This window comes from Trichosurus vulpecula, chromosome 3 (assembly GCF_011100635.1).
Source record: "Trichosurus vulpecula isolate mTriVul1 chromosome 3, mTriVul1.pri, whole genome shotgun sequence".
Lineage (NCBI taxonomy): Eukaryota > Metazoa > Chordata > Mammalia > Diprotodontia > Phalangeridae > Trichosurus > Trichosurus vulpecula.
Genome location: NC_050575.1, coordinates 243,789,906 through 243,813,211, shown reverse-complemented (window position 1 = coordinate 243,813,211; position 23,306 = coordinate 243,789,906). Strand labels below are relative to the sequence as shown.

Here is a 23,306-nt window from a genome sequence, read left to right as displayed (position 1 = left end):
GTAAACAGAGTTGAACAGTACCAACAGCCCTAGATTACATTGCTGTCCTGTTGTGTATTGCTTTAATAATGACTCTGGCTCCCAGGTAAATGGTAAATTACTTGTAAACTTAAGAGAAATAAATAAATTTCTACTATCAGTTTTCCAAACTATTTTCTCGATTTTTCATAATTTTGTCAGTGCAGTGCACTGAGAGAGGATAATTTTGGAGCTTGGCTCTTTAAAATTTTATTTTTAGCTTCTTTTAAGACTACTTACCGAGCATTGTTGGGGTCCCAGAAGACACCAATACCTCCTTGCGCTCCTTCTCTTCCATTATTTTTGCAGGCACCCTTGACATACACAGTGTTAGGGTCTGTAAAACACATATTTCTGTAGTGTATTTACCCAAAATGAGCCTTTGAGGATAATTATTGCATTGTTTCAATCAAGACTTACATGACAAGAAACAAGAATTATATATTGCTTGGAGGCTAGACTAGTTTAATGCTTAACTCAGAATATCCAGGTTATGCTGACCCCAGAAACCTTCCACGGAATCCAAAGATTGATGAAAGGAATTTCCAATTTCCTGGTGTACATTTTAATCAATCTATGTGCCAGCCAATTAGACGTTTGTTTCCTTGCTCCTTTGTTTGAATCCTAAATAAAGTGTAACTTATAAAGGCCCCATATTTTGGCTCTCCTCTTTCCAAAATTAATAACTTCTTTCTAAAAATCCTAAAAATTAAGTTCTGAGTTTTGCTTTTGATGGACAGGACGAATTCTGACCCTTCTTGCCACCCACAAATCTGGTTTTATGATCTGATCTTAGATTTTTAATTTGAGGTTAGACTAGATTCCTGTGGTCCTAAAAGCAGAGAGGCCATCATGTTTACCAATTAAAGTACTGTCATTTTGCTGTGTACTAAACTCCAAGCCTGGACCCCAGGGCTTAAGAAAGACTTGGATTCAAATCCTACCTCATGTAACTTAACCTCCTAAAGCTCGTTTCATCATTTGTGATGGAGGATGAGGCAAACAATATCATCTGACAGGGCTACAGTGAAGATAAAAAGAAGTTGCTTGTAGACCACTTTGTAAACCTAGAAGCGCTCTCTTCTTGTACAGACTTGTGTTTTCGTTGGTTTAGGGAGAAGGTAGATAGGTGGTCCAACTTAATGTAGATTTGCAAGTGTTCCCCAACTTAAATTTTAAGGGTTGTCTGGGGAGCTAAGAGGTCAAGTCAGGTTACAGTTGCCAACATGTCAGAGGAAGACAGAACAGGAATCCAGTCTTCCCGCCTGAAGGAATATCTACTAAGCCAGGCTATGGGGTAGTTTATTTTTTAAAGTTCATTCTAGACACTATTACTTATTACAAATAATTATCTACATTTGTTTATATATGTAAATTATAGACTCTAAGTAATATTATTTATCTAAATCATAACCTTTATCTATTACTAGAACATACAGGTAATTTTTTAAATGTGTAGGGGGAGCTCAACATATGAGATGCCTTAAAGGAGCTTCCCAGTTTTGGATCTTAGATTTAGAGGTATGGAAGTGAAGAGGTTTGGGATTGAGGGGTGCTCGACACCCCAAAATACTGACACACCGGGTCCTGCCGAAAGAATTTGACTCGTTTTCTCAGCCAAGGGAAAAGACAAAGTCTGTTAAGAGTTAGCCAAATAGGCTTGCCCCAAGAGATCCCACCCCTTGTGACGCCTATAATGAAAGCAGGCCAGATCAATCTGAGCTAGATTGGATCTGAGAACCTTCATGGAGGCAAGATGGAGATTATATACACAAGGATTGTGGGAGGGATTGAGGGGTGGTCTGGGGTGACCAGAGGAGGGGTTTAGGGAGGGACTTGAGGAGGAGTCTAAGGAGGAGCTTGATGGGACTGAGATGAGGTCAGACTCCTGGGTGGGAAATAACTGAAGGCTACATGGAAACATACAGACACAGAGCTAGGGTATAGATATTTTGATCAGGATTAAGTTCGGGGAAACAACTGGACAATAGAGGGGTAGGCTAGGTAGAGACTTGGGCCCAATGATAATGCAAGGCCCATGGCCTTAGGAGAAGGCCAGATCTAGTTGGAAGACTCAAGGAGAGTTCAAGGGGGCTCCCAGAGACTGTATTCCAGGTTTGAGGGGGTTCCCAGAGATTGTGCCCTCGTCAGAAGGATACCCTAGAAAACATCTCATCTATTCCCCATTTTACAGAGGAACTCTTGAGACTAAAGACAGGAAAATCACTTGCCTATGGTCACTCAAAAGAGTTAAGTACCAGATCTGGGCTCATATGCTGGGCCTGCCTCTAAATCAAACACGATTCAATTGAAAAAAAAAAACCAAACCTAAAACACAGCAAGAGGACTACACAGTTTCATGAACAAGGTCTTTGTTACTGGATAGAACTTCCACTGTTTCTGGACAAAGGCTGATCTGTTAGGCAGATATTCGCCCCATCGTTACTGACAGATTGAAGGGAGACGAGTCTAGTCCTTAATAGGATGCACATTTTTAAAACATATACTCATATTTACCATTTCATAAGACTTCCCCAGAATGCAGTTTGCAATTTCTCCCTCTTTTAAAATGACTCTACCTGAATATTTAAAATGTATTAAGCCCATTTTTAGACATTCTCAGTGTAGCAGAATCAAGCCCCAGGCCCTGTTCTCTTTGAACGTCTTGAAAGGGAAGACCAGAGGTAGCTAAACCATACACCATTACTCACTAAAAGTGTAGACAAAAATGCTCAATGACCACTGTCCCCTCTATCTGACCTGACCTCCTTCCTCAGCTGGCCTCTTACTACAGCGGCGATTTTGAGCAACAAAATCATTAACAGCTGTGGGTGGGTTTTCTAATGTTAGATGAAGTCGGTGGGCTAGGATTGAAGACCTAGAGCTGGAAGTGACTTCAAAACCCAGCTGTTCCATTTACCATAGCCTTTGTTGTCTTGGGCTGTCACTTAACCTTGCTTGGATTTAATTGTCACAGTTGTTAAATAGAAGTAGGGAGTAGGGGTAGATTAGATGACCAGCTGAGACACATTTTAGCTTTAAATCTTTGATCCTACAACTAGGAAAGCCTCACGAGATAACGCAGATGGACAGAGTAGCAGTCTACCTTAGATTTCTGTCAGTCTCTCCTAGAAAGAGGACTCTGTCCCAGTTGTCCCCAGGTAAGCATCCCTCCCCACCTCAATTTCTTTGGGGACTTACCTGATGCCTGGTATGATTGCCCATATGGGCTTTCAGAGCCTCTAGTCTCCCAGCGATACTCATAGCTCCTTGGATTGTGTTTCCAACTCATCTCCAGTCTCTCCAAAGTCTTGGTGTAAAAAAGAAAATGAGTCTGACCTTCAGAGATTGAGAACTCCCAAGCTACAAACCCAACAGTTTTAAAAGCCAAGGAAATTGGTGGGTGGGACTCCAGACTACTGCCTAGACTCCACCCCTTCCCTCCTCCCTTAATCTTGAAAAAAGCATTTTGTAAAATCTTAGTCAGACCCTAAATATCTATTCCATCTCTGGCCAGTTTTCCTTTTCCTAGTTTCTCCCCTTCTCCCCATCTGTACCCTTCTCTTATCCCTCTGCACCACCCCACCCCTCTTCCACAGTAAGAAGCCCTCGCTCCTTCCCTTCACATATTATATCTTTTCATAGTAATTTATGTTTTCCTTTAATCTTTATTTGGTGCTAGTAGTGAATACAAGGTACTATATAGGGAACAGTTCCTTTCCTCCAGGTGTTCACAAACTTGTTAGAAGTCTTACTGGAGGTAATCAGTGCCAGGTCGGGGGCACAGCTAGCAAGTGCCACCATGCATCTCTGGATAGGGTGATCTCTGAAGGCACAGTGGAAGTGGGACTTTGAAGTTGCTTTTGGGAGGAGGGTGTGTAAAACTTTAATTGATAAGGAAGGAGAGTTAGAGATTGGTCAAGTGGTAGGAACTTGCCTAGAATCTAGCAGTCACCTGTTTCGAACAAAAAGAGAAAACCTCAATAGTTCCTGTGGTCAAAGGGCTTACAATATACTGGAGGAAACATCATGTACACAGATTTGTGACTCATAGATCCACTTTAAGAAATAGTAGGAATAAGAAAAAAGATGAAAAGGTAAGAGGTCTCCTTCGCTAAAAGTTGGAGTCATTTGCTCCCATGATATTGTGTATATGGGGGATTTTTGTTCTGATTGAAATCTCTCTGGTTACCCAACCTCCAAGAAGCTAAAACTATGTGCCAGTCACTTCTTGCTTCCTCCCAACCAATAAACCACTGGCATCTCTTGCCCCTTCTCACTGTCTCTTACGAGGTCTTTGTCAATATTTCCATGAAGTTCAAAGCCCATCTTTAATTACCATGTGATTTCTAATAAATCAGAAAGGAAATGATCCGTCTTCTACCAATGTGGTTTTGATGAGGGCACAGTCTCTGGGAACCCCTGGAACCCTTGAACTCTCCCAAATGCCTACCTTGCCTATCCCTCTATTGTCCAGCTGTTTCCCACCCTTAATCCTGATCAAAATATCTATACCCTAGCTCTGTTACCCTAGCCCTCTATTGTCTGTCATTTCCATGTAGCCTTCAGCTATTTCCCACCCTGGAGTCTGACCTCATCTCAGTCCCATCAAGCTCCTCCTTAGACTCCTCCTCAAGTCCCTCCCTAAACCCCTCCTCTAGTCACCCCAGACCACCCCTCAATCCCTCCCACAATCTTTGTGTATATAATCTCCATCTTGCCTCCATGGAGGTGCTCAGATTCAATCTAGCTCAGATTGATCTGGCCCGCTTGTGGAAACAGGCATCACAAAGGGTAGGATCTCTTAAGACAACCCATTATGGTGAATCCCTAATAAACTTTGTCTTTTTCCTTGGCTGAGAAGGCTTGAGTCGAATTCTTTCGGCAGGACCCGGCGTGTCGGTATTTTGGGGTCTCGAGCACCCCTAGAAACCTATGGTTCCCTACCATCTTCATTTTGATTAAACCTCTTCATTTTCATTATCGTTGATTTTGCACAGACCTAAGATCTAATTGGAGCAGGGAATTCCCAGGGAGGTAACTCTCTCTAACCCTGCACAACTGATGAGGAAATGTATGATACTGGCCCTTTTTCCCAAATGAATTTCAATGTCTACTTCTTAGGGTGGGGTGAGGTGGGGGTGGGGGTGAGGGTGGGGGTGGGGAAGGTGTTAAGATTCAAATAGATTGGTCAATAAGAAGTCCATTATTTCAAGTATCACTTAAAGACACTTTAGGAGACAATGAAACAAATTCGGGGCCTTTCCTTCCAGGGATAAACAATGGAATAGATAATGCACTAAACTCTAAAACTACAGTCCCTGATTACTTCATTTCCATGGTAGATTTTTCTCTACAAGAACCCCTAGCCAGGAGAGGCTAGGGGACATCTTCCTTAAGTAGAGGGTGTCCCCCTTGACAGGAGTCCCCCTTAAGTGGGATTGGTGGGGTATAGTTCTGAGGACCCCTTTGCCCTCCCCCCTTACTCGGCCATCTCCCTTAGCTCCCCCCAGGCTGCCCCACCTGCTTGGTGTGTTGTTATCCCCAATAAATGCCTTTACTTGATTTGGAAACTGCTTGAGTGAATTCTTTTGAGACGACCTTGTGATGGGGTGCTTGGGTGCCTGTGCTTGGACCCCAATTTCAAAATCACATTTTTCCCTAGCTTCAAAACACTATTCCTGGCAGCTTCTCCCCAGCCCAAGGACACTATCCCTGGCAATTACTCATGAGGGCCCAGCCAAATACTAATCTCTCTCCCCGGTACAGGAAATGTTGTGCCGAAAAAAGCGAGCGAGACCCGGATAGAAATTTAGATGTGGATTTATTGAAGCGCGTGACTGTTCGGAGTAATTACTCAAATCGAACAGCCCTGAGTTGGGGAAGAGAAAGAATATTTAAAGGGAAAGAACACAATTAGATTTCCATGGAGATGGGGACACAAACAGTGGGACAAGCTGAGGCAGAATTATTTCTGTGGAGAAGGGAACACAAACAGTGGGGTCCGTGGAGATGCAAGTAAAAATAGTGGGGTGAGCTGGGGCAAGATGGAGAAACTGGGGGGCAGGGCATAATACTGCATTGTCTTTTATCTCCAGGTAGCTTTTAACTACTTCCCACCATTAATCCCATTCTTTTGGAGTCTGTCCTTACCCCAGTCACCCCAGTCCCATACTTAGACTCCTCCTCAAGACCTTCCCTAAACCCCTCCTCCCATCACCCCAGGACCACCCTAGATCCCTTCCACAATCTTTCCATATATAAGCTCCATTTTGCTTCCATGAAGGGGCTCAGATTCAATCTAGATTGAATCTGTCCAGCTTGTCAGACAAGAGTCTCAAATGGTGAGATTTCTTAAGACTCTACCCAATATGGCAAATCTTTAATAAACTTTGTTTTTCTCTTTGGCTGAAAGAAGGCTTGAGTCAAACTCATTCAAGCAAGACCCAGCGTGTAGGTATTTTGGGGTCTTGATCACCCTTAAACTTCAACATACAGTTCCCTGACCTCATCAGTTGGACCCCAGCCCAAAGACCATATGTCTGGCAATAACTCATGAGTGGGCCCCAGTGAAGCAAACTATCTGTCTCTGTTACCAGAACAAGATGACCCCTGTAGAATTTCCCTTGTTTAAACAGAACTATCTCCTACTGTTTTCCTCTGTTACCATATACATTCCAAATGTCAAGATATACATCCACTCCCCAATCTATTTTGTCCGATCAAGACATTGACTGGTAACAAACATGGTAGCTACAACCATCTGTTGACTTAGTGATGTTGCAGACCTAAAAACACACTGCTTAGTTGTTGTTCCCCCCTCCCCCCCACTGTGGGCTTCTCATAGTGGACCCTGAGTAAAATGCCTTGCCCCCCCCCCAAAAAAAACCCCAAATCCCTGCCTATAAAGGCCTATTGTGATGCCTCATTATGATATGGAGAGGACTCCTCAATTTTTGAAATTCCAGTGTAGTATTCTCTGTATGTCTTGGTATGTTATACCAAGCTAGAGAGGCTGTGTAAAAATTAGTGTAAGTGCCTCTATATTGGGAATCTGGATGATCCCAGTGGAAATCCCCTTACTCATGCACCCTAACAACCTTAGAAGGTCCCCTGTACACGAGCTGAGTACCCTGGGGCTGACATTCTTTCTTATTACACTGGGTTGTCCATGGGTTAAAGAGAAAGCAGCTTTAACAGCAGAGGAACACAAAATGTGGGGGAACTATTAGAATGGAATTTTCCCCCTCATCTGTTTGCCTTTGTTGCTACTTCTAAAAACAAATTTTCACTGTAAACCTCCAACAAACTGTGTGCTAAAGTCAGGGATAGGAAGGTAAGGTGGAGACAGAAGTGAGAATTTACTGTGTTCCCCTCCCTCACTCTCACCCTTGGGGAAGGAGAACTGGTCAGAAGCAACTAGCTAGGTCGCCTAGGAAAGGCAAGTAGGCAGCCACTTCCTTAAGAAGAAAAGGAAGATGATTGCAAATCCACTTGAACTAAGAGGTGTCCTGAGGGTTTAAAACTGGAAAGAGGCCTCAACCCCATTACTACTTACCCTGGCCTCTGCCCCGCCTGTGCTGGTGTGTGGGACAACCAGCACCAGAATCAAAAGTCCGGAGTCTGAACCAGAGATCAGAAAAGGTCTTTATTCTTTCTCATGAGAAAGTGCACAGCCCCTGTCCCTCAAACAGCGGCAGCCAGGAAGTAAACCTGCTGCCTAGAAGAAGCAGAGTTGTATTGCCCTAAGGCATGCCCCCTCCCACTTTCTTACCCCTTTCCTCATTTGCTGGGTACCCAGAATGTACATTCTAAATAGCAGCTAATACCCAATAGAAGCAAACATGCCCATGCTTGGAAACTAGATGCATACCACGAAGTAGGAGTGCCCAGGAACTATGCTGACTCGGATTTGGAGAAATAGAAACTTATTTGAGAACTGGAAACTTAACATAAAGTTCTATTTTGTTTCCTGGGAAACAAAACTAGGCCTGAGGAAACACTCCTGCTGGCCATCTCTCACACTGGTGACCCTGCCCCAGGTCTCTGCTGATCTTACACTGACTGGGTGACACAGTTTCCCTTTCAGGGCTTTTTGAGCTTCCCTGGGCCTTCTTAATTTAGCTGGTTTGGGAAGCTATAGCATTCCTTACAATGATCTTAGGCAAATCTCTTTAAATCTTTGGACCTCAGTTTTCTCTTCTGTAAAATAGAGTGAACTCGTTACCCTTTAAGATACCATCCAGCTCTAAATCTATGATTCAATCAATAATTGGTAACTAGATTCTAACCCTCACTAAATATTATCAACTAGTAACAGGAGAGGCTGTGTGGTGTAATAGTTAGAACACTGGTTCTGATGTCAGAAAAATCTAGGTGGGTAACTGTTAGAAACATACTTACATTGTGTAGGAATAAATAATAGTTGTTGGGAAGCCAGGAACATTTTAATTATATTTTACATTCATTCAATCTGAATAAATGGGTACATCCGCTGAACAGAATACAGGAGAGTACAAAGACTCGGATGGACACCAGTCCTTTTGTTGACCCCCCCCTTTGAATCTCCCACCAGGCTCTTCATTGGCCAGATGCAGCCCCCTGCCTGCCTACGTCATGCCCTCCTCAAATGCCTCCTTTAAGCCATTTAACCTTTCACCTGACCGACCACAGTCCTGGTCTCTGTTAGATCAGAACTCTTATTGGAAGTAGTTCTAATCAGTCACCTGACTTACATTCTGCTAAAGCTGTGGGGAGGGGAAGGAAGAGGGATACTTTCAACTCTGTGGAAACAAAACTACGCCCCCCCCCCCTTTCTTACAGTAACCCTGAGCAAATCACTTAACCTCTCTTAGCCTCAGTTTTTCCCCTTACAAAACACTTATTACATAGCTTTTTGAGGATCAAGTTCAATGCAGAATGCATGTAAAGTGTTTTGCAAACTTTAAACTACTATATGACTATCAATTATGCTTCCTTTGGTGTCAAATCTCTAAAATGTATTAACTCAAACATCTTTAAGACTGCTTTCAGCTTTACAATTTTATAACTTCCATGACATTGTAATTTACCTTCCTTCCCCTTCTGTCAATCAACAAGCATTTAGTAAGCACCTATTCTATTCCAGATACCGGGTTTATCTGTGGGGATACAATGGTAAAATTGAAATAATCCCTGCCCTCAAAGATTTCACATTTCTGACCAGGGAGATAAGAGCTATGTAAATAGGTCATTTCCCCAATGGTTCTGCTTAATCTGGCTCTCTAAAACAGTCTAAATTGTTATGACAGCACTGGGTCTACTTCCATCTGCTTCACTTCTGGCCCTGATGCTACATTTCCTCCCGGGTCCGGGGTTCCAATCCTTAGATGCTCTGACCTTCACTTTTGGTATTAGGTGCCCTCTGATCCCCACAAAATGACAACTGTACTGATGGGGTTTAGACTGTGGGAACCCCCTTGAGCCTCATACTGAATCTTCCCACTTGATCTGGTTTTTCATGCCCAATTAGCCTAGTTTAGCCTAGCCTAGCCTTCCATTGTCTGGCTATCTCTGGATTCCCTTTTGGCTGTTTCCCACTCTTGATCCTGATCAAAATATCTATACCCTAGCTCTGCTACCCTAGCTCTCTTATTGTCTGTCATCTCCAGGTAGCCTTCAACTACTTCCTACCTTTAATCCCATTCTCTTGGCTCCTGGAGTCTGACCTCATCCCAGTCCCATCAAGCTCCTCCCTAGACTCCTCCTCAAGACCGTCTCTAAACCCCTCCTTCCATCCCCCCCCCCAGGACCACCCTAGATCCCTCCTCCAATCTTTGTGTATGTAAGTTTCATCTTGCCTCCTTGAAGTTGCTCAGATTCAGTCTAGCTCAGCTCAGATTGAACCTGGCCCGCTTGTGAAAACAGGCATCACAAATGGTAAGATTTCTTAAGATAACCCAATATGGCAAACCCTTAATAAACTTTGTCTTTTTCCTTGGCTGAGAAGGCTCAAATTGAATTCATTTGGCAGGACCTGGCGTGTTGGTATTTTGGGGTCTAGAGCGCCCCTCAACCCCAAAACTCATCATTTTGGTTCCTTGAGACCAGGAATACTGCTGATCTCAAGTTCTTCTGCAGCCAAGACTGGAAGGTATGTAAGTCTCCCCCTCTCCCAATTCCCTTCTCCCTCTTCAAGCATTTTGGAGGTGCTTTTTGGGGCCTGACTTCCCAGGTCCCAGTAGGTTAGACAGCTACTTGCTCTCTTGTACTCAGCCTGGTGCTCTCAGGTTCTGGGTCCAGTGGTTTATGTTTGAGGCCATGGACCTGGGCTCAGCTTCTGAAGCATAGAGGACAAGTTTGGATGCCCTATCCAGAAGTGCATGCCCAATTTTCTCAATTCTCTCAGGGCTAGGGAATGGGAAAATTCCAGGTACCTTTTTGTGTTTATTTTTTTCTGTCTTATTTTGTTCCTTTTTGAGGCTTACTCCCAGATCCTCCTTGTGGAGGAAGAGACTTCCAGCCCCCCAAGCCCATAATGGGTCAATCCTCTTCAATCTCCCAAAATTCGCCTTTGGGTTATCTTTTACAAAATTGGAAAAAAATTATTTTCTCTAAACAACTTAAAAAGAAAAAGCTGGTGTTCTTTTGCAACACTGCTTGTTTTCAGTATCACCTAGAGGGCCATGAATCGTGGCCCACTGGGGGGACTTCACAATATAATACTCTCTTGCATCTAGAGTTATACTGTTGCAGAGAAGAAAAATGGAGAGAAATTTCCTACATGATGGTCTTCGTGGAGCTCTCTCAGAACTCCATTCTCAGAAAAGGTTGTAAGATGCTCATAACTACAGCTCCTCCACAAAGGAGCAATGAGAGTCAACAAGAGATTTTGGATGACTGTTCTTATGGCCCCTAGGGCTTTGGCCCCAGCTCCTCCTGCTCCCCAACCTCCCCCGAGTACCCTTGTTTATTGCGCTTCCCCTTCCTTTGTCACCTCCTCTTTCCCTTGGTTTCCCTTCCCTTTTCCTCTAGCCTGACCCACCTCTTTTCCTGCCTCCTTCACTGTCCAAGTCTCCTACCGGCATCTCCTCACATGGCCCCTACCCCCTTGGTGACCCCTGCTCAGGTCCCAGCCAAGGGTCTTGTTGAGGTGCCTCCCTCTGTGGCCCCTTCCCCTGAAAGGACCCCTACTCAGGTTCTGGCCTTGGGTCCTGCCCCCACAGCAATATCTCCTCCCCAGCCTCTCTCTCTGAGGTGGTGCCCACTCAGGTCTCTGGGGTAATTCCCCTTCTGACCCCTACCCCTCCGCAGGGGGTCGTCTCCCTTGCCAGGTGGATGCCCTGGCCTTGCAGTCTGATCTACTTCAGCCAGCACCCCGCAGCCCCTCCCTCACCAGTAGCAGGACTTCCTATATCCCTCTCCAAGTTCCAGGTCCCACAGAGCCTTCAAAGCTTTTTCCCCTGAGAGAAGTGCCTACCTCATCCAGTGGGACAATTAGAGTCCCATGTTCCCTTCTGTATTTTGCATCTCATTTAGGTTAAAGAGAAACTGGAGAGATACTCAGAAGATCCCACTAAGATTACTGAGGGTTTTAGGGATCTATCCCTGCAATTTGAACTTTCTTGGGGTGATTTGCATATCCTTTTCTCTACCCATTGTACCACTGAGGAGAAGAGGAGAATCTGGGAACACACCCAAAAATTTGGGGATCATTTGGCTAGCAATAACCCCATAAAATACTCCCCATGAACAGCTGCTGTTCCCAATAGTGAACCAGGATGGAATTATCAAAAGAGTGAGAATGGAGGAAAGAGAGATCATATAATAATTTGTCTGTTAGAAGGCCTAAGAACAGCATTCCAAAAGCAAATAAATTTTCAAAAAATTAGGGAGATTACTCAGGGAGAAAAGGAAAACCCTGCTCTTTTCCAAAACAAGGTAGTAGAAACTATTAAGAAGTATCAGGGTGAGGGGGGGAGGGCAGAGCCAAGATGGTGGCTGGAAAGCAGGGACTTGCTTAAGCTCTCCCCCAGGTCCCTCCAAACACCTATAAAAAATGACTCTGAACAAATTCTAGAGCCACAAAACCCATGAAATAGCAGAGGGAATCAGGGCTCCAGCCTAGGACAGCCTGGGTGGGCACTGGGTAAGGTCTATCACACCATGCTGGGAGTGGAGCAGAGCAGAGCCCAGCATGGGCTGTGCCGGGACCAACCAGACAGGGAGCTGGGCAGAACAGGCCATAGCGCCCTGAATCAGTGAGCTGTGGCAGTTACCAGACTTTTCAACCCATAAACACCAAAGACAACAGACAAGGTTAGTGGGAAAAACTGCGGGGACTGAGTGAAAGGAGTTGGCCCTTGGCTACCACCCCAGGGAAAGCAGAGGTGGTGCATCTCTGAGGCTGTTTCCAGAGCTACAGCTGGAGTTGTTTCTGGTGCCAGGCCTACCTGGTGGGAGGAATTAAGTGGTGGATCAGAACAAGAGTGCAGAGCCTGCTTAGATCTGAGTTGTGGTCCTGGTTGGCGGTTCTTGGGGGGAGCAGGAGTGCTGGTGTGGCAGAGCTTGCTGTGTAGAAATAGCTCTGAAAACAACAGAGCAGCCCCTCAAGCTTGGGACAAAGTATTCTCTACTTTACAAGCAGTCATACCCCCATGAAAAGCTCAAGGGTCAAGTAATTGGCTGGGAACATGAACAGGCAGTGAAAATGGACTCAGATTCAGACTCAGATTTTGGAATCTTTCTTTGGTGACAAAGAAGACCAAAACATACAGCCGGAAGAAGTCAACAAAGGCAAAGAGCCTACATCAAAAGCCTCCAAGAAAAACATGAACTGGTCTCAGGCCATGGAAGAGATCAAAAAGCATTTGGAAAAGCAAGTTGGAGAAGTAGAGGAAAAATTGGGAAGAGAAATGAGAGTGATGTGAGAAAACCATGAAAAACAAGTCAATGACTGGCTAAAGGAGACCCCCCAAAATACTGAAGAAAATAACACCTTAAAAAATAGGCTAACTCAAATGGCAAAAGAACTCTAAAAAGCCAATGAGGAGAAGAATGCCTTGAAAGGCAGAATTAGCCAAATGGAAAAAGAGGTCCAAAAGACCACTGAAGAAAATACCACCTTAAAAATTAGAGTGGAGCAAGTGGAAGCTAGTGACTTGATGAGAAATCAAGATATTATAAAACAGAACCAAAGGAATGAAAAAATGAAGACAATGTGAAATATTTCATTGGAAAAACCACTGACCTGGAGAAGAGATCCAGGAGAGATAATTTAAAAATTATTGGACTACCTGAAAGCCATGATCAAAAAAAGAGCTTAGATATCATCTTTCAAGAAATATAAAGGAAAATTACCCTGATATTCTAGAGACAGAGGATAAAATAGAAATTGAAAGAATCCACCAATTGCCTCTTGAAAAAGATCCCCAAAAGAAAACTCCTAAGAATATTGTTACCAAATTCCAGAATTCCCAGGTCAAGGAGAAGATACTGCAAGCAGCCAGAAAGAAACAATTTGAGTATTGTGGAAACATAATCAGGATAATACAAGATCTAGCAGCTTCCACATTAAGGGATCGAAGGGCTTGGAATATGATATTCCAGAGGTCAATGGAGCTAGGATTAAAACCAGGAATCACCTATCCAGCAAAACTGAGTATCATGCTCCAAGGCAAAATATGGATTTTCAATAAAATAGAGGACTTTCAAGCTTTCTCAGTGAAAACACCAGAGTTGAATAGAAAATTTGACTTTCAAACACAAGAATCAAGATAAGCCTGAAAAGATAAACAAGAAAGAGAAATCATAAGGGACCTACTAAAGTGGAACTGTTTTGTTTACATTCCTACATGGAAAGATGTTATGTGTAATTCATGAGACCTTTCTCAATATTAGGGTAGTTGAAGGGAATATACATGCATATAGACAGAGGGCACAGTGTGAGCTTAATATGAAGGGATGATATCTAAAAAATAAAATAAAATTAAGGGATGGGAGAGGAATATGTTGAGAGAGGGAGAAATGGAGAGATAGAATGGGGTAAATTATCTCACATAAAAGTGGCAAGAAAAAGCAGTTCTGTAGGAAGGGAAGAGGGGGCAGGTAAGGGGGAATGAGTGAATCTTGCTGTCATTGGATTTGACTTGAGGAGGTAATACCATACACACTCAATTGGGTATCTTACCCCACATGAAAGTAGGGGGAAGGGGATAAGAAAGTGGAGGACAATAGGAGTGAGGACAGATGGGGGAAGAAGTAATCAAAAGCAAATACTTTTGAAAAGGGACAGGGTCAAGGAAGAAAATTGAATAAAGGGGGACAGGATAGGATGCAGGAATAGTCTTTCACAACATGACTATTTATGGAAGTGTTTTGCATAATAATACATGTGTGGCCTATGTTGAATTGCTTGCCTTCTTAGGGAGAGTGGGTGGGGAACGAGCCGGGGAAGGAATTTGGAACTCAAAGTTTTAAAAGTAGATTCTCAAAAAAGAAAGTTGTTTTTTTGCATGCAACTGGGAAATAAGATATACGGGCAGTGGGGCATAGAAATCTATCTTGCTCTACAAGAAAGTAAGTGGAAAAGAGATGGGGGGGGAGAGGGAGTGAGGTGACAGAGGGAGGGTTGACTGGGGAATGGGGCAATCAGAATATATGCCATCTTGGACTGGGGGGAGGGTAGAAATGAGGAGAAAATTGGTAACTCAAAATCTTGTGGAAATCAATGCTAGAAACTAAAAAATATGAAATAATAAAGTATGGAATTCAACATAAAAAAATAAGTATACCAACTTGGATCCTGATTCTATAGAAGGTATGGTAATCCTTAGCATGCATTTCATTAATCAGTCTTCTCCAGATATTAGGAGGAAACTGCAGAAATTGGCAATGGGACCCCAAACACCTCTGGCCCAATTACTGGAGATGGACTTTGGAGTCTTTAACAACAGAGACCTGGTTGCAGCAGAAGAAAGAGAAAGCAGAGAAAGGGCTAAAGACAGAACATGCTCAATTCTTGGCTGCTTCCCTGGCCAGCAAAAGACCCAAGGAGCATCCCTCCAGGGCACCCCCTTGGAGGAAGCCCGTCGCCTTGGGCAGTGGGGAAACCTGCTTTCAATGCCACAAGGAGGGTCACTGGTCCAAGGAGTGACCCTCTAGGGCACCTCCCTGGAGGAAGCCACCAGGATCCACACCTCCAGGACTGTGCCCAGCATGTAACAAGGAGGGACACTGGAGGAAGGATTATCCCCTAGGTTGGAAAAGTGGTGGAGTTGCCTCCTGGTACCCTGTCCTCCAGTATTCTCAAGACCTGGAAGGAGGGGAAAGCCTGGGGCTTGGCAGTGTCTGTCTCACCTGAGCTCTGGGCAAAATCGAGGCTGAAGGTATGGTTCTCCACTTTATCATGGCTATGTTCTCTTGTTTTAACCAATTCCTCTGGCCCTACGTGCCCCTTGACCTGTCGAGTCACGGGCATCGAAGGGGAAACTAAAGGATGTCTCCAGACATTCCCTCTCCCCTGCCTACTGATGGGGTGCTTGTGCTTGGGGTGCTTGTGCTTGGACCCTAATTCTAACATCACATTTCCCCTTAGCCTCTGCCTGGGTGCCTGTCCCTGTGGCAGAATTCCAATTTCAGAACACATCTAGTTCTCAAATATTCTTTCCCAAGCAGCCTCTCTAGCTAAACAGCAGTGAGCCCCAAAACTATCTCTGCTTCTTCCTTAGTAAGCAGCTATGCCCAATTATAGATTGATTCAGGTGTTGATAACTGACCACATACTGAGTCTAACATGTATCCTAGACATAGTTCAAATGTATACTCCCTTACATTAATCTTGACTAACAAGGTACTTGATGGAACCTAGCCAGTATCTCCAGCTAGCCCTGAACTCCTGGTGACTTAGTGATGTTACACAGGCAAAACCACAACTCCTGCTAGCCCCCCATTGGGCTATTTCCCAGTGAACTCTGGGTAAGATACCTGTGCAGTAGATGCAAAAAGTGCATATTCCTTTAAGAACTGACCAACCCCTAATCACACCCTGACCACTCCCTAATCCCACCCCAACACAACTGATTGACAGATTTCACCCCTAAATCTTGTACTTAAACTTTCCCTGTAGCCCTGTATGGTTGCGGGTTCCCTAGGAACTCTTGCCCGCAAGCGTAATAAATCTTTGCCTCCTTGACTTTAAAGAATGCTTGGGTCCGTGAATTCATTCCAGGTGGCCTTGCCTTGGGAATTTTGGTTTGGGATTTCTGCATCCCTGGGTTCATTTCTCCCTCTACACCTACTTGATCTGTTGTTTGAACACTCCTTCCTTATGCTCTCCTCTTGCCCTGTCCCCATGTTGGGAAGGGAACTGATGGTGAAATTGGGGAGCCAATTTTCTCTAGTTAAACTTCACAACTCCTTTTTCCCTCTGTTTACTAGACCTCCCCATGTTCCCTCAGAGGTGTGGGAGAGGGTTGAGCCAATTGTTTAGGATCAGGAAATTCCTGGGCAAGCTGCTTCTGCCACCCCAGCCATAGTTCCCCTCCTTCGCCTTCAATATCCAATGAAGCCCAAGGCTTGGGAGGGACTGCAACCATTAATTGCCACTCAAGGCACTGACTCACTCCCTCTAGAGGGGTGCCTCTACCCAGCACAAGCTTTTGAGACTGTGAAAGCTACATTGACCACCACTCCAGCCTTAGCTCTGCCCAATCTAGAAAAACCTTTCACTTTCTATGTTGATGAAAGGAGAGGACAGGCTTTGAGAGTACTGATCCAGTCCTTAGGACCTGACCTCAGGCCTGTTGCCTATTTTTCAAAACTGTTAGACTCCGTGGCTGCTGGATGGCCTGCATGTCTCAGGGCTGTAGCTGCTATAGCCCTTCTAATTGAGGAAGCCTCTAAAGTTACACTTAGCCAGCCCCTGGAAGTTCTGACTCCATACCGAGTTCAGAGCATCCTGGCTGTCTAGTGGCAGGTTCACCAAATATCAGGCTTTGCTTTTAGATACCCCTGACCTAATCCTTTGGATGTGTCACACACTTAACCCAGCAACTCTCCTTCTAGACAACGCAAACTCAGATGCTTTGGTACATGACTGTGTAGAGACTTTGGACTGCATTCATACTAGTAGACCTGACCTGAAAGATTTGCCTCTCCCAAACCCCAAAGCAGATTGGTATACAGATGGGTCTAGCTTTATTGAAAAAGAGGTTAGGAAGGCTGGGTATGCAGTAATCAGCCTCCACCAAACCACAGAGGCAAAACCCTTTCCCCCTGGGACCTCTGCCCGGAAGACAGAATTAATAGCACTCACCAGAGCCCTAGACCTAGGGGAAAATTTTAGAGTAAATATTTCTACTGACTCAAAATATGCTTTCCATGTTCTACATGCCCATGGAGCAATTTGGAGAGAAAGGGGATACCTGATGGCAAAAAATGTCTCTATCAAACATGCCCAGGAGATTTCACATCTCCTCCAAGCTGTTCAGAAGCCAGCAGAGATAGCTGTTATCTTTTGCAAAGGCCAGCAGAAAGGGGGAACAGAACAGGCAGTGGGAAATCACCTGGCAGACACTGCAGCTAAGAACGTCGCCTGCCAGTTCTGAGACTGGCAACAAGCTAGGAGAAACCATCCGACAAGTCTGTTGGGCTTGCCCAACTTGTGCCCAGGTGAATCCTGAAGGGACAGCCAAACCTCCTCCTCTTTTAAAACCTGTTCAGAGGAGGGGTACCTATCCACGTGAAGACTGGCAGATAGACTTTACACATATGCCCCCATGTAGGGGTTTCAAATTTCTTTTGGTTTTTGTTGATACCTTTACTAGTTGTTTAGAGGCTTTTCCTTGCAGAACTGAAAAGTCTCGGGAGGTATCAAAATTCCTATTAAAGGAAGTTATACCTTGTTTTGGCTTGCCTGGCTCCTTACAGAGTGACAATGGCCTAGCTTTTATTTCACAGATAATCTAGGCTGTGACAAAGACGTTTAAAAACACTTACCACCTCCACTCAGCCTGGAATCCAAAGTCTTCTGGTAAAGTAGAGAAAACGAATCATACCCTTAAGTGGGTCCTTACTAAACTGTGCATAGAAACTCAAGAAGATTGGATTAAGAATCTTCCAATTGAAATGGGAGCCAAGATGGCGGCTGGTAAGCAGGGACTAGAGTGAGCTCCATACCCGAGTCTCTCCAAAAACCTATAAAAAATGGCTCTGAACCAATTCTAGAATGGCAGAACCCACAGAACAGCAGAGGGAAGCAGGGCTCCAGCCCAGGACAGCCTGGATGGTCTCTGGGTGAGGTCTATTCCACACGGAGCTGGGAGCTGGGAGCTGGGAGCTGGGAACAGAGTGCAGCAGAGCCCAGCCTGAGCGGCGTGGACCATCCAGACCAGAAGCTGGGCAGAGGGGGCCCTAGCGCCCTGAATATGTGAGCTGCGGCAGTTACCAGACTCCTTGAGCCACAAACACCAAAGACTGCGGAGAAGGTTAGTGGGAAAAGCTGCAGGAGTGGAAGGAGTTCGCGGTTCGGCTTCCAGCCCCGGGGGCAGCGGAGGTGGGGCAGCTACAGCTGTTGTTACTTCCTGCTCCAGGCCCACCTGGTGGGAGGAATTAAATGGTGGATCAGAGCAGGAGTGCAACAGCCTGCTGAAGATCTAAGCCCAGTCTGGACTAGGGGTTCTTGGGGAAGGAGTAGTACGGGTCTGACAGAACTGGCACCTCCCCTTCAAACGTGGAACATAGAACTCGTTAGTCTACAAGCAGTCATACCCCACTGAAAAACTCAAGGGTCAAGTTAGTTGGTTGGGAATATGGCCAGGCAGCGAAAACGTGCCCAGATTCAGTCTCAGACTTTGGATTCTTTCTTTGGTGACAAAGAAGACCAAAACATACAGCCTAAAGAAGACAACAAAGTCATAGAGCCTACAACAAAAGCCTCCAAGAAAAACATGAACTGGCCCCAGGCCATAGAAGAACTCAAAAAGGATTTGGAAAAGCAAGTTAGAGAAGTAGAGGAAAAATTGGGAAGAGAAATGAGAAGGATGCTGAGAAAACCATGAAAAACAAGTCAATGACTTGCTAAAGGAGACCCAAAAAAATACTGAAAAATACACTGAAGAAAACAACACCTTAAAAAACAGACTAACTCAAATGGCAAAAGAGCTCCAAAAAGCCAATGAGGAGAAGAATGCCTTGAAAGGCAGAATTAGCCAAATGGAAAAGGAGGTCCAAAAGACCACTGAAGAAAATACTACTTTAAAAATTAGATTGGAGCAAGTGGAAGCTAGTGACTTTATGAGAAATCAAGATATTATAAAACAGAACCAAAGGAATGAAAAAATGGAAGACAATGTGAAATATCTCCTTGGAAAAACCACTGACCTGGAAAATAGATGCAGGAGAGAGAATTTAAAAATTATTGGACTACCTGAAAGCCATGATCAAAAAAAGAGCCTAGATACCATCTTTCAAGAAATTATCAAGGAGAACTGTCCTGATATTCTAGAGCCACAGGGCAAAATAGAAATTGAAAGAATCCATCGATCGCCTCCTCAAATAGATCCCAAAAAGAAATCTCCTAGGAATATTGTTGCCAAATTCCAGAGCTCCCAGATCAAGGAGAAAATACTGCAAGCAGCCAGAAAGAAACAATTTGAGTATTGTGGAAACCCAATCAGAATAATCCAAGATCTGGCAGCTTCTACATTAAGAGATCGAAGGGCTTGGAATGCGATATTCTGGAGGTCAATGGAGCTAGGATTAAAACCTAGAATCACCTACCCAGCAAAACTGAGTATCACGTTCTAAGGCAAAATATGGATTTTCAGTAAAATAGAGGACTTTCAAGCTTTCTCAGTGAAAAGACCAGAACTGAATAGAAAATTTGACTTTCAAACACAAGAATCAAGAAAAGCATGAAAAGGTAATCAAGAAACGGAAATTGCAAGGGACTTACTAAAGTGGAACTGTTTTGTTTACATTCCTACATGGAAAGCTGATGTGTATGATTCATGAGACCTCAGTATTAGGGTAGTTGAAGGGAATATGCATATATATATGTTTATGTATATATATAAGTGAATGTGTATGTATGTATATATCTATGTGTATATGTATGTATGTGTATGTATGTGTATATATATATGTGTTTTTATATATATATATGTAAAAGAGAGAGAGCAGACACAGGGTGAGTTGAAGATGAAGGGAAGATATCTAAAAGAAATGAAATTAAGGGATGAGAGAGCAACATACTGAGAGAGGGAGATAGGGAGAGATAGAATGGGGTGGATTATCTCACATAAAGGTGGCAAGAGGAAGCAGTTCTATGGGAGGAGGGGAGAGGGCAGGTGAGGGGGGAATGAGTGAACCTTGCTCTCATCAGATTTGGCCTGAGGGGGAATACCATACATACTCAGTTGGGTATCTTACCCCACAGGAAAGAAGAGGGAGGAAGATAAAAAAAAAATAAAAGCCAGGGGATGATGGAGGGGAGGGCAGATGGGGGTGGAGGTAATCAAAACAAACACTTTGGAAAGGGGACAGGGTCAAGGGAGAAAATTCAATAAAGTGGGATGGGTTGGGAAGGAGCAAAATGTAGTTAGCCTTTCACAACATGAGTATTGTGGAAGGGTTATACATAATAATACGTGTGGCCTAGGTTTAATTGCTTGGCTTCTTAGGGAGGGTGGGTGGGAAGGGAAGAGGAGAGAGAATTTGGAACTCAAAGTTTTAAAATCAGATGTTCAAAAACAAAAAAAGTTTTTGTATGCAACTAAAAAATAAGATACACAGGCAATGGGGCGTAGAAATTTATCTTGCCCTACAAGAAAGGAAGGGAAAAGGGGATGAGAGGGGAGGGGGGTGATAGAGGGGAGGGCTGACTGGGGAACAGGGCAACCAGAATATAAGCCATCTTGGAGTGGGGGGGAGGGTAGAAATGGGGAGAAAATTTGTAATTCAAACTGTTGTGAAAATCAATGCTGAAAACCAAATATGTTAAATAAATAAATTTAAATTAAAAAAAAAAAGAATCTTCCAATTGGGCTTCTCAGAGTATGTATCACACCACAGGAAAATGCCAAGCTTAGTCCCTTTGAACTCCAATATGGGAGGCCCTTTCTAACCACTGACATCCTTGTGAAGAGGTTTAATCAAAATAAATATGGTAAGGAACCATAGGTTTGTAGGGGTGTTTGTGACCCCAAAATACCGACATGCCGGGTCCTGCCGAAAGAATTCGACTCAAGCCTTCTCAGCTAAGGGAAAAGACAAAGTTTATTAGGGATTCACCATAATGGGCTGTCCCAAGAAATCCCACCCTTTGTGACGGGCGGGCCAGATTCAATCTACTGAGCTAGATTGAATCTGAGCGCCTTCATGGAGGCAAGATGGAGATTATATACACAAAGATTGTGGGAGGGATTGAGGGGTTGTCTGGGGTGACTAGAGGAGGGGTTTAGGGAGGGACTTGAAGAGCAGTCTAAGGAGGAGCTTGATGGGACTGAGATGAGGTCAGACTCCAGGGTAGGAAATAGCTGAAGGCTACATGGAGATGAGAGAAAATAGAGGGCTTGGGTAACAGCTAGGGTATAGATATTTTGATCAGGATTAAGTGAGGGGGAAAATAGCTGGACAATAGAGGGCTAGGCTACACAGAGACTTGGGCCAAATGATAATGCAAGGCCCATGGCCTTAGGTGAAGGCCAGATCCAGTTGGAAGACTCAAGGAGAGTTCAAGGGGGCTCCCAGAGACTGTATTCCAGGTTCAAGGAGGTTCCCAGAGATTGTGCTCTCATCACTTGTAGATCCAGAACAGCATTTAATCACCCAATTTGCAACTCAGTTAGGGGCTGTCAGGAATGCTCTAACCAAATGTGCCAAGAAGTGACTTCCAAAACCTGTTGGCAATGAAAAAGAGCGTCCTGCTACAGTACAACTGGGAAATTGATTCTACTTAAAATCATGGAAAACCCAAAAAGAACAGTTAGATGTCAACTGGAAAGGACCCTACTGAATCATACTCATCACTCCAATGGCAGTAAAACTCAAAGGCCTCCCCAGCTGGACTCATAATTCTGGGATTAAAGTATCACCTCTTGCTTTTCCCCTGGAGACTCTGGAATACACCTGTGAGCCCTTGGAGGACACCAAGTTACTGTTTAGAAAGATTCCAGCACCCTCCAGGGTACAGGTGGACAAGAAGAGGCTCCAAGCCAGATGACTGCTTGAACTATGTACCCGTTGAACGCCACCCATCAAGGCAGGGACAACTCTATGCCCCTTGCCAGCAGGAAGAAATTTCAGAAACTGAGACCTTCTGCCCTTTACCCCAAAAGAATTTGGGTCGCATTTGTTTGAGAGAGGAATGATGGGGTTTAGACTGTGGGAACCTCCTTGAGCCCCATGCTGAATCTTCCCACTTGATCTGGCTTTTCATGCCCAAATAGCCTAGTTTAGCCTAGCCTAGCCTTCCATTGTCTGGCTACCTCTGGATTCCCTTTTGGCTGTTTCCCACTCTTGATCCTGATCAAAATATCTATACCCTAGCTCTGCTACCCTAGCTCTCTTATTGTCTATCATCTCCAGGTAGCCTTCAACTACTTCCTACCTTTAATCCCATTCTCTTGGCTCCTGGAGTCTGACCTCATCCCAGTCCTATCAAGCTCCTCCCTAGACTCCTCCTCAAGACCCTCCCTAAACCCCTCCTCTCATCACCCCAGGACCACCCTAGATCCGTCTTACAACCTTTGTGTATATAAGTTTCATCTTGCCTCCATGAAGTTGCTCAGATTCAATCTAGCTCAGCTCAGATTGAATCTGGCCTGCTTGTGAAAACAGGCATCACAAATGGTGAGATTTCTTAAGACAACCCAATATGGCAAACCCTTAATAAACTTTGTCTTTTTCCTTGGCTGAGAAGGCTCAAGTTGAATTCATTTGGCAGGACCCGGCATGTTGGTATTTTGGGGTCTCGAGCACCCCTAGAAACCTCTGGTTCCCTTACATCATCAATTTTCTTTAACCTCATCAGTACTAAGGTAGATGGGCATTTTCCCTCTCTTTCACTACTTTCATGAGACGGTAGCCCACATTATCTCATTCTCGACCTAGGTCTTTTTCCATTATCTTCACCTCTTTGCCAGCAGCTGACAATTTCATCTCAGTAAACAGGATACTCAAACCTAGCCGTGTTTTGAGGTCATCTCCTCCCTGCATCCTTAGGTGGCCCAAACAAATCTATTACTTAAGACACCAGCACCCACATTTCCATGGACTGCTATCAGGGAGTTCCCCTGTATTTTCCTCCT

At 44.3% G+C, this 23,306-nt stretch overlaps 1 protein-coding gene across 2 annotated transcripts in view; it reads right to left on the bottom strand.

Annotated features, from left to right (window-relative positions):
* The window catches only part of LOC118843261 (ribonuclease H1-like), a 28,851-nt gene that overhangs the window by 5,316 nt on the left and 229 nt on the right, over positions 1-23,306 (bottom strand). The window contains exons 1-3 of one of the 2 annotated variants that reach the window (XM_036750798.1): positions 7,577-7,765; positions 3,220-3,328; positions 259-355 (exon numbers count right to left, since the gene is read on the bottom strand). In XM_036750798.1, coding sequence (XP_036606693.1) covers positions 259-355; positions 3,220-3,310 — 188 coding nt within the window. In that variant the 5' untranslated portion in view covers positions 3,311-3,328; positions 7,577-7,765. Of the gene's footprint in view, positions 1-258; positions 356-3,219; positions 3,329-7,576; positions 7,766-23,306 lie in introns of those variants that run through there. The other variant, XM_036750800.1, reaches the window with a different exon arrangement.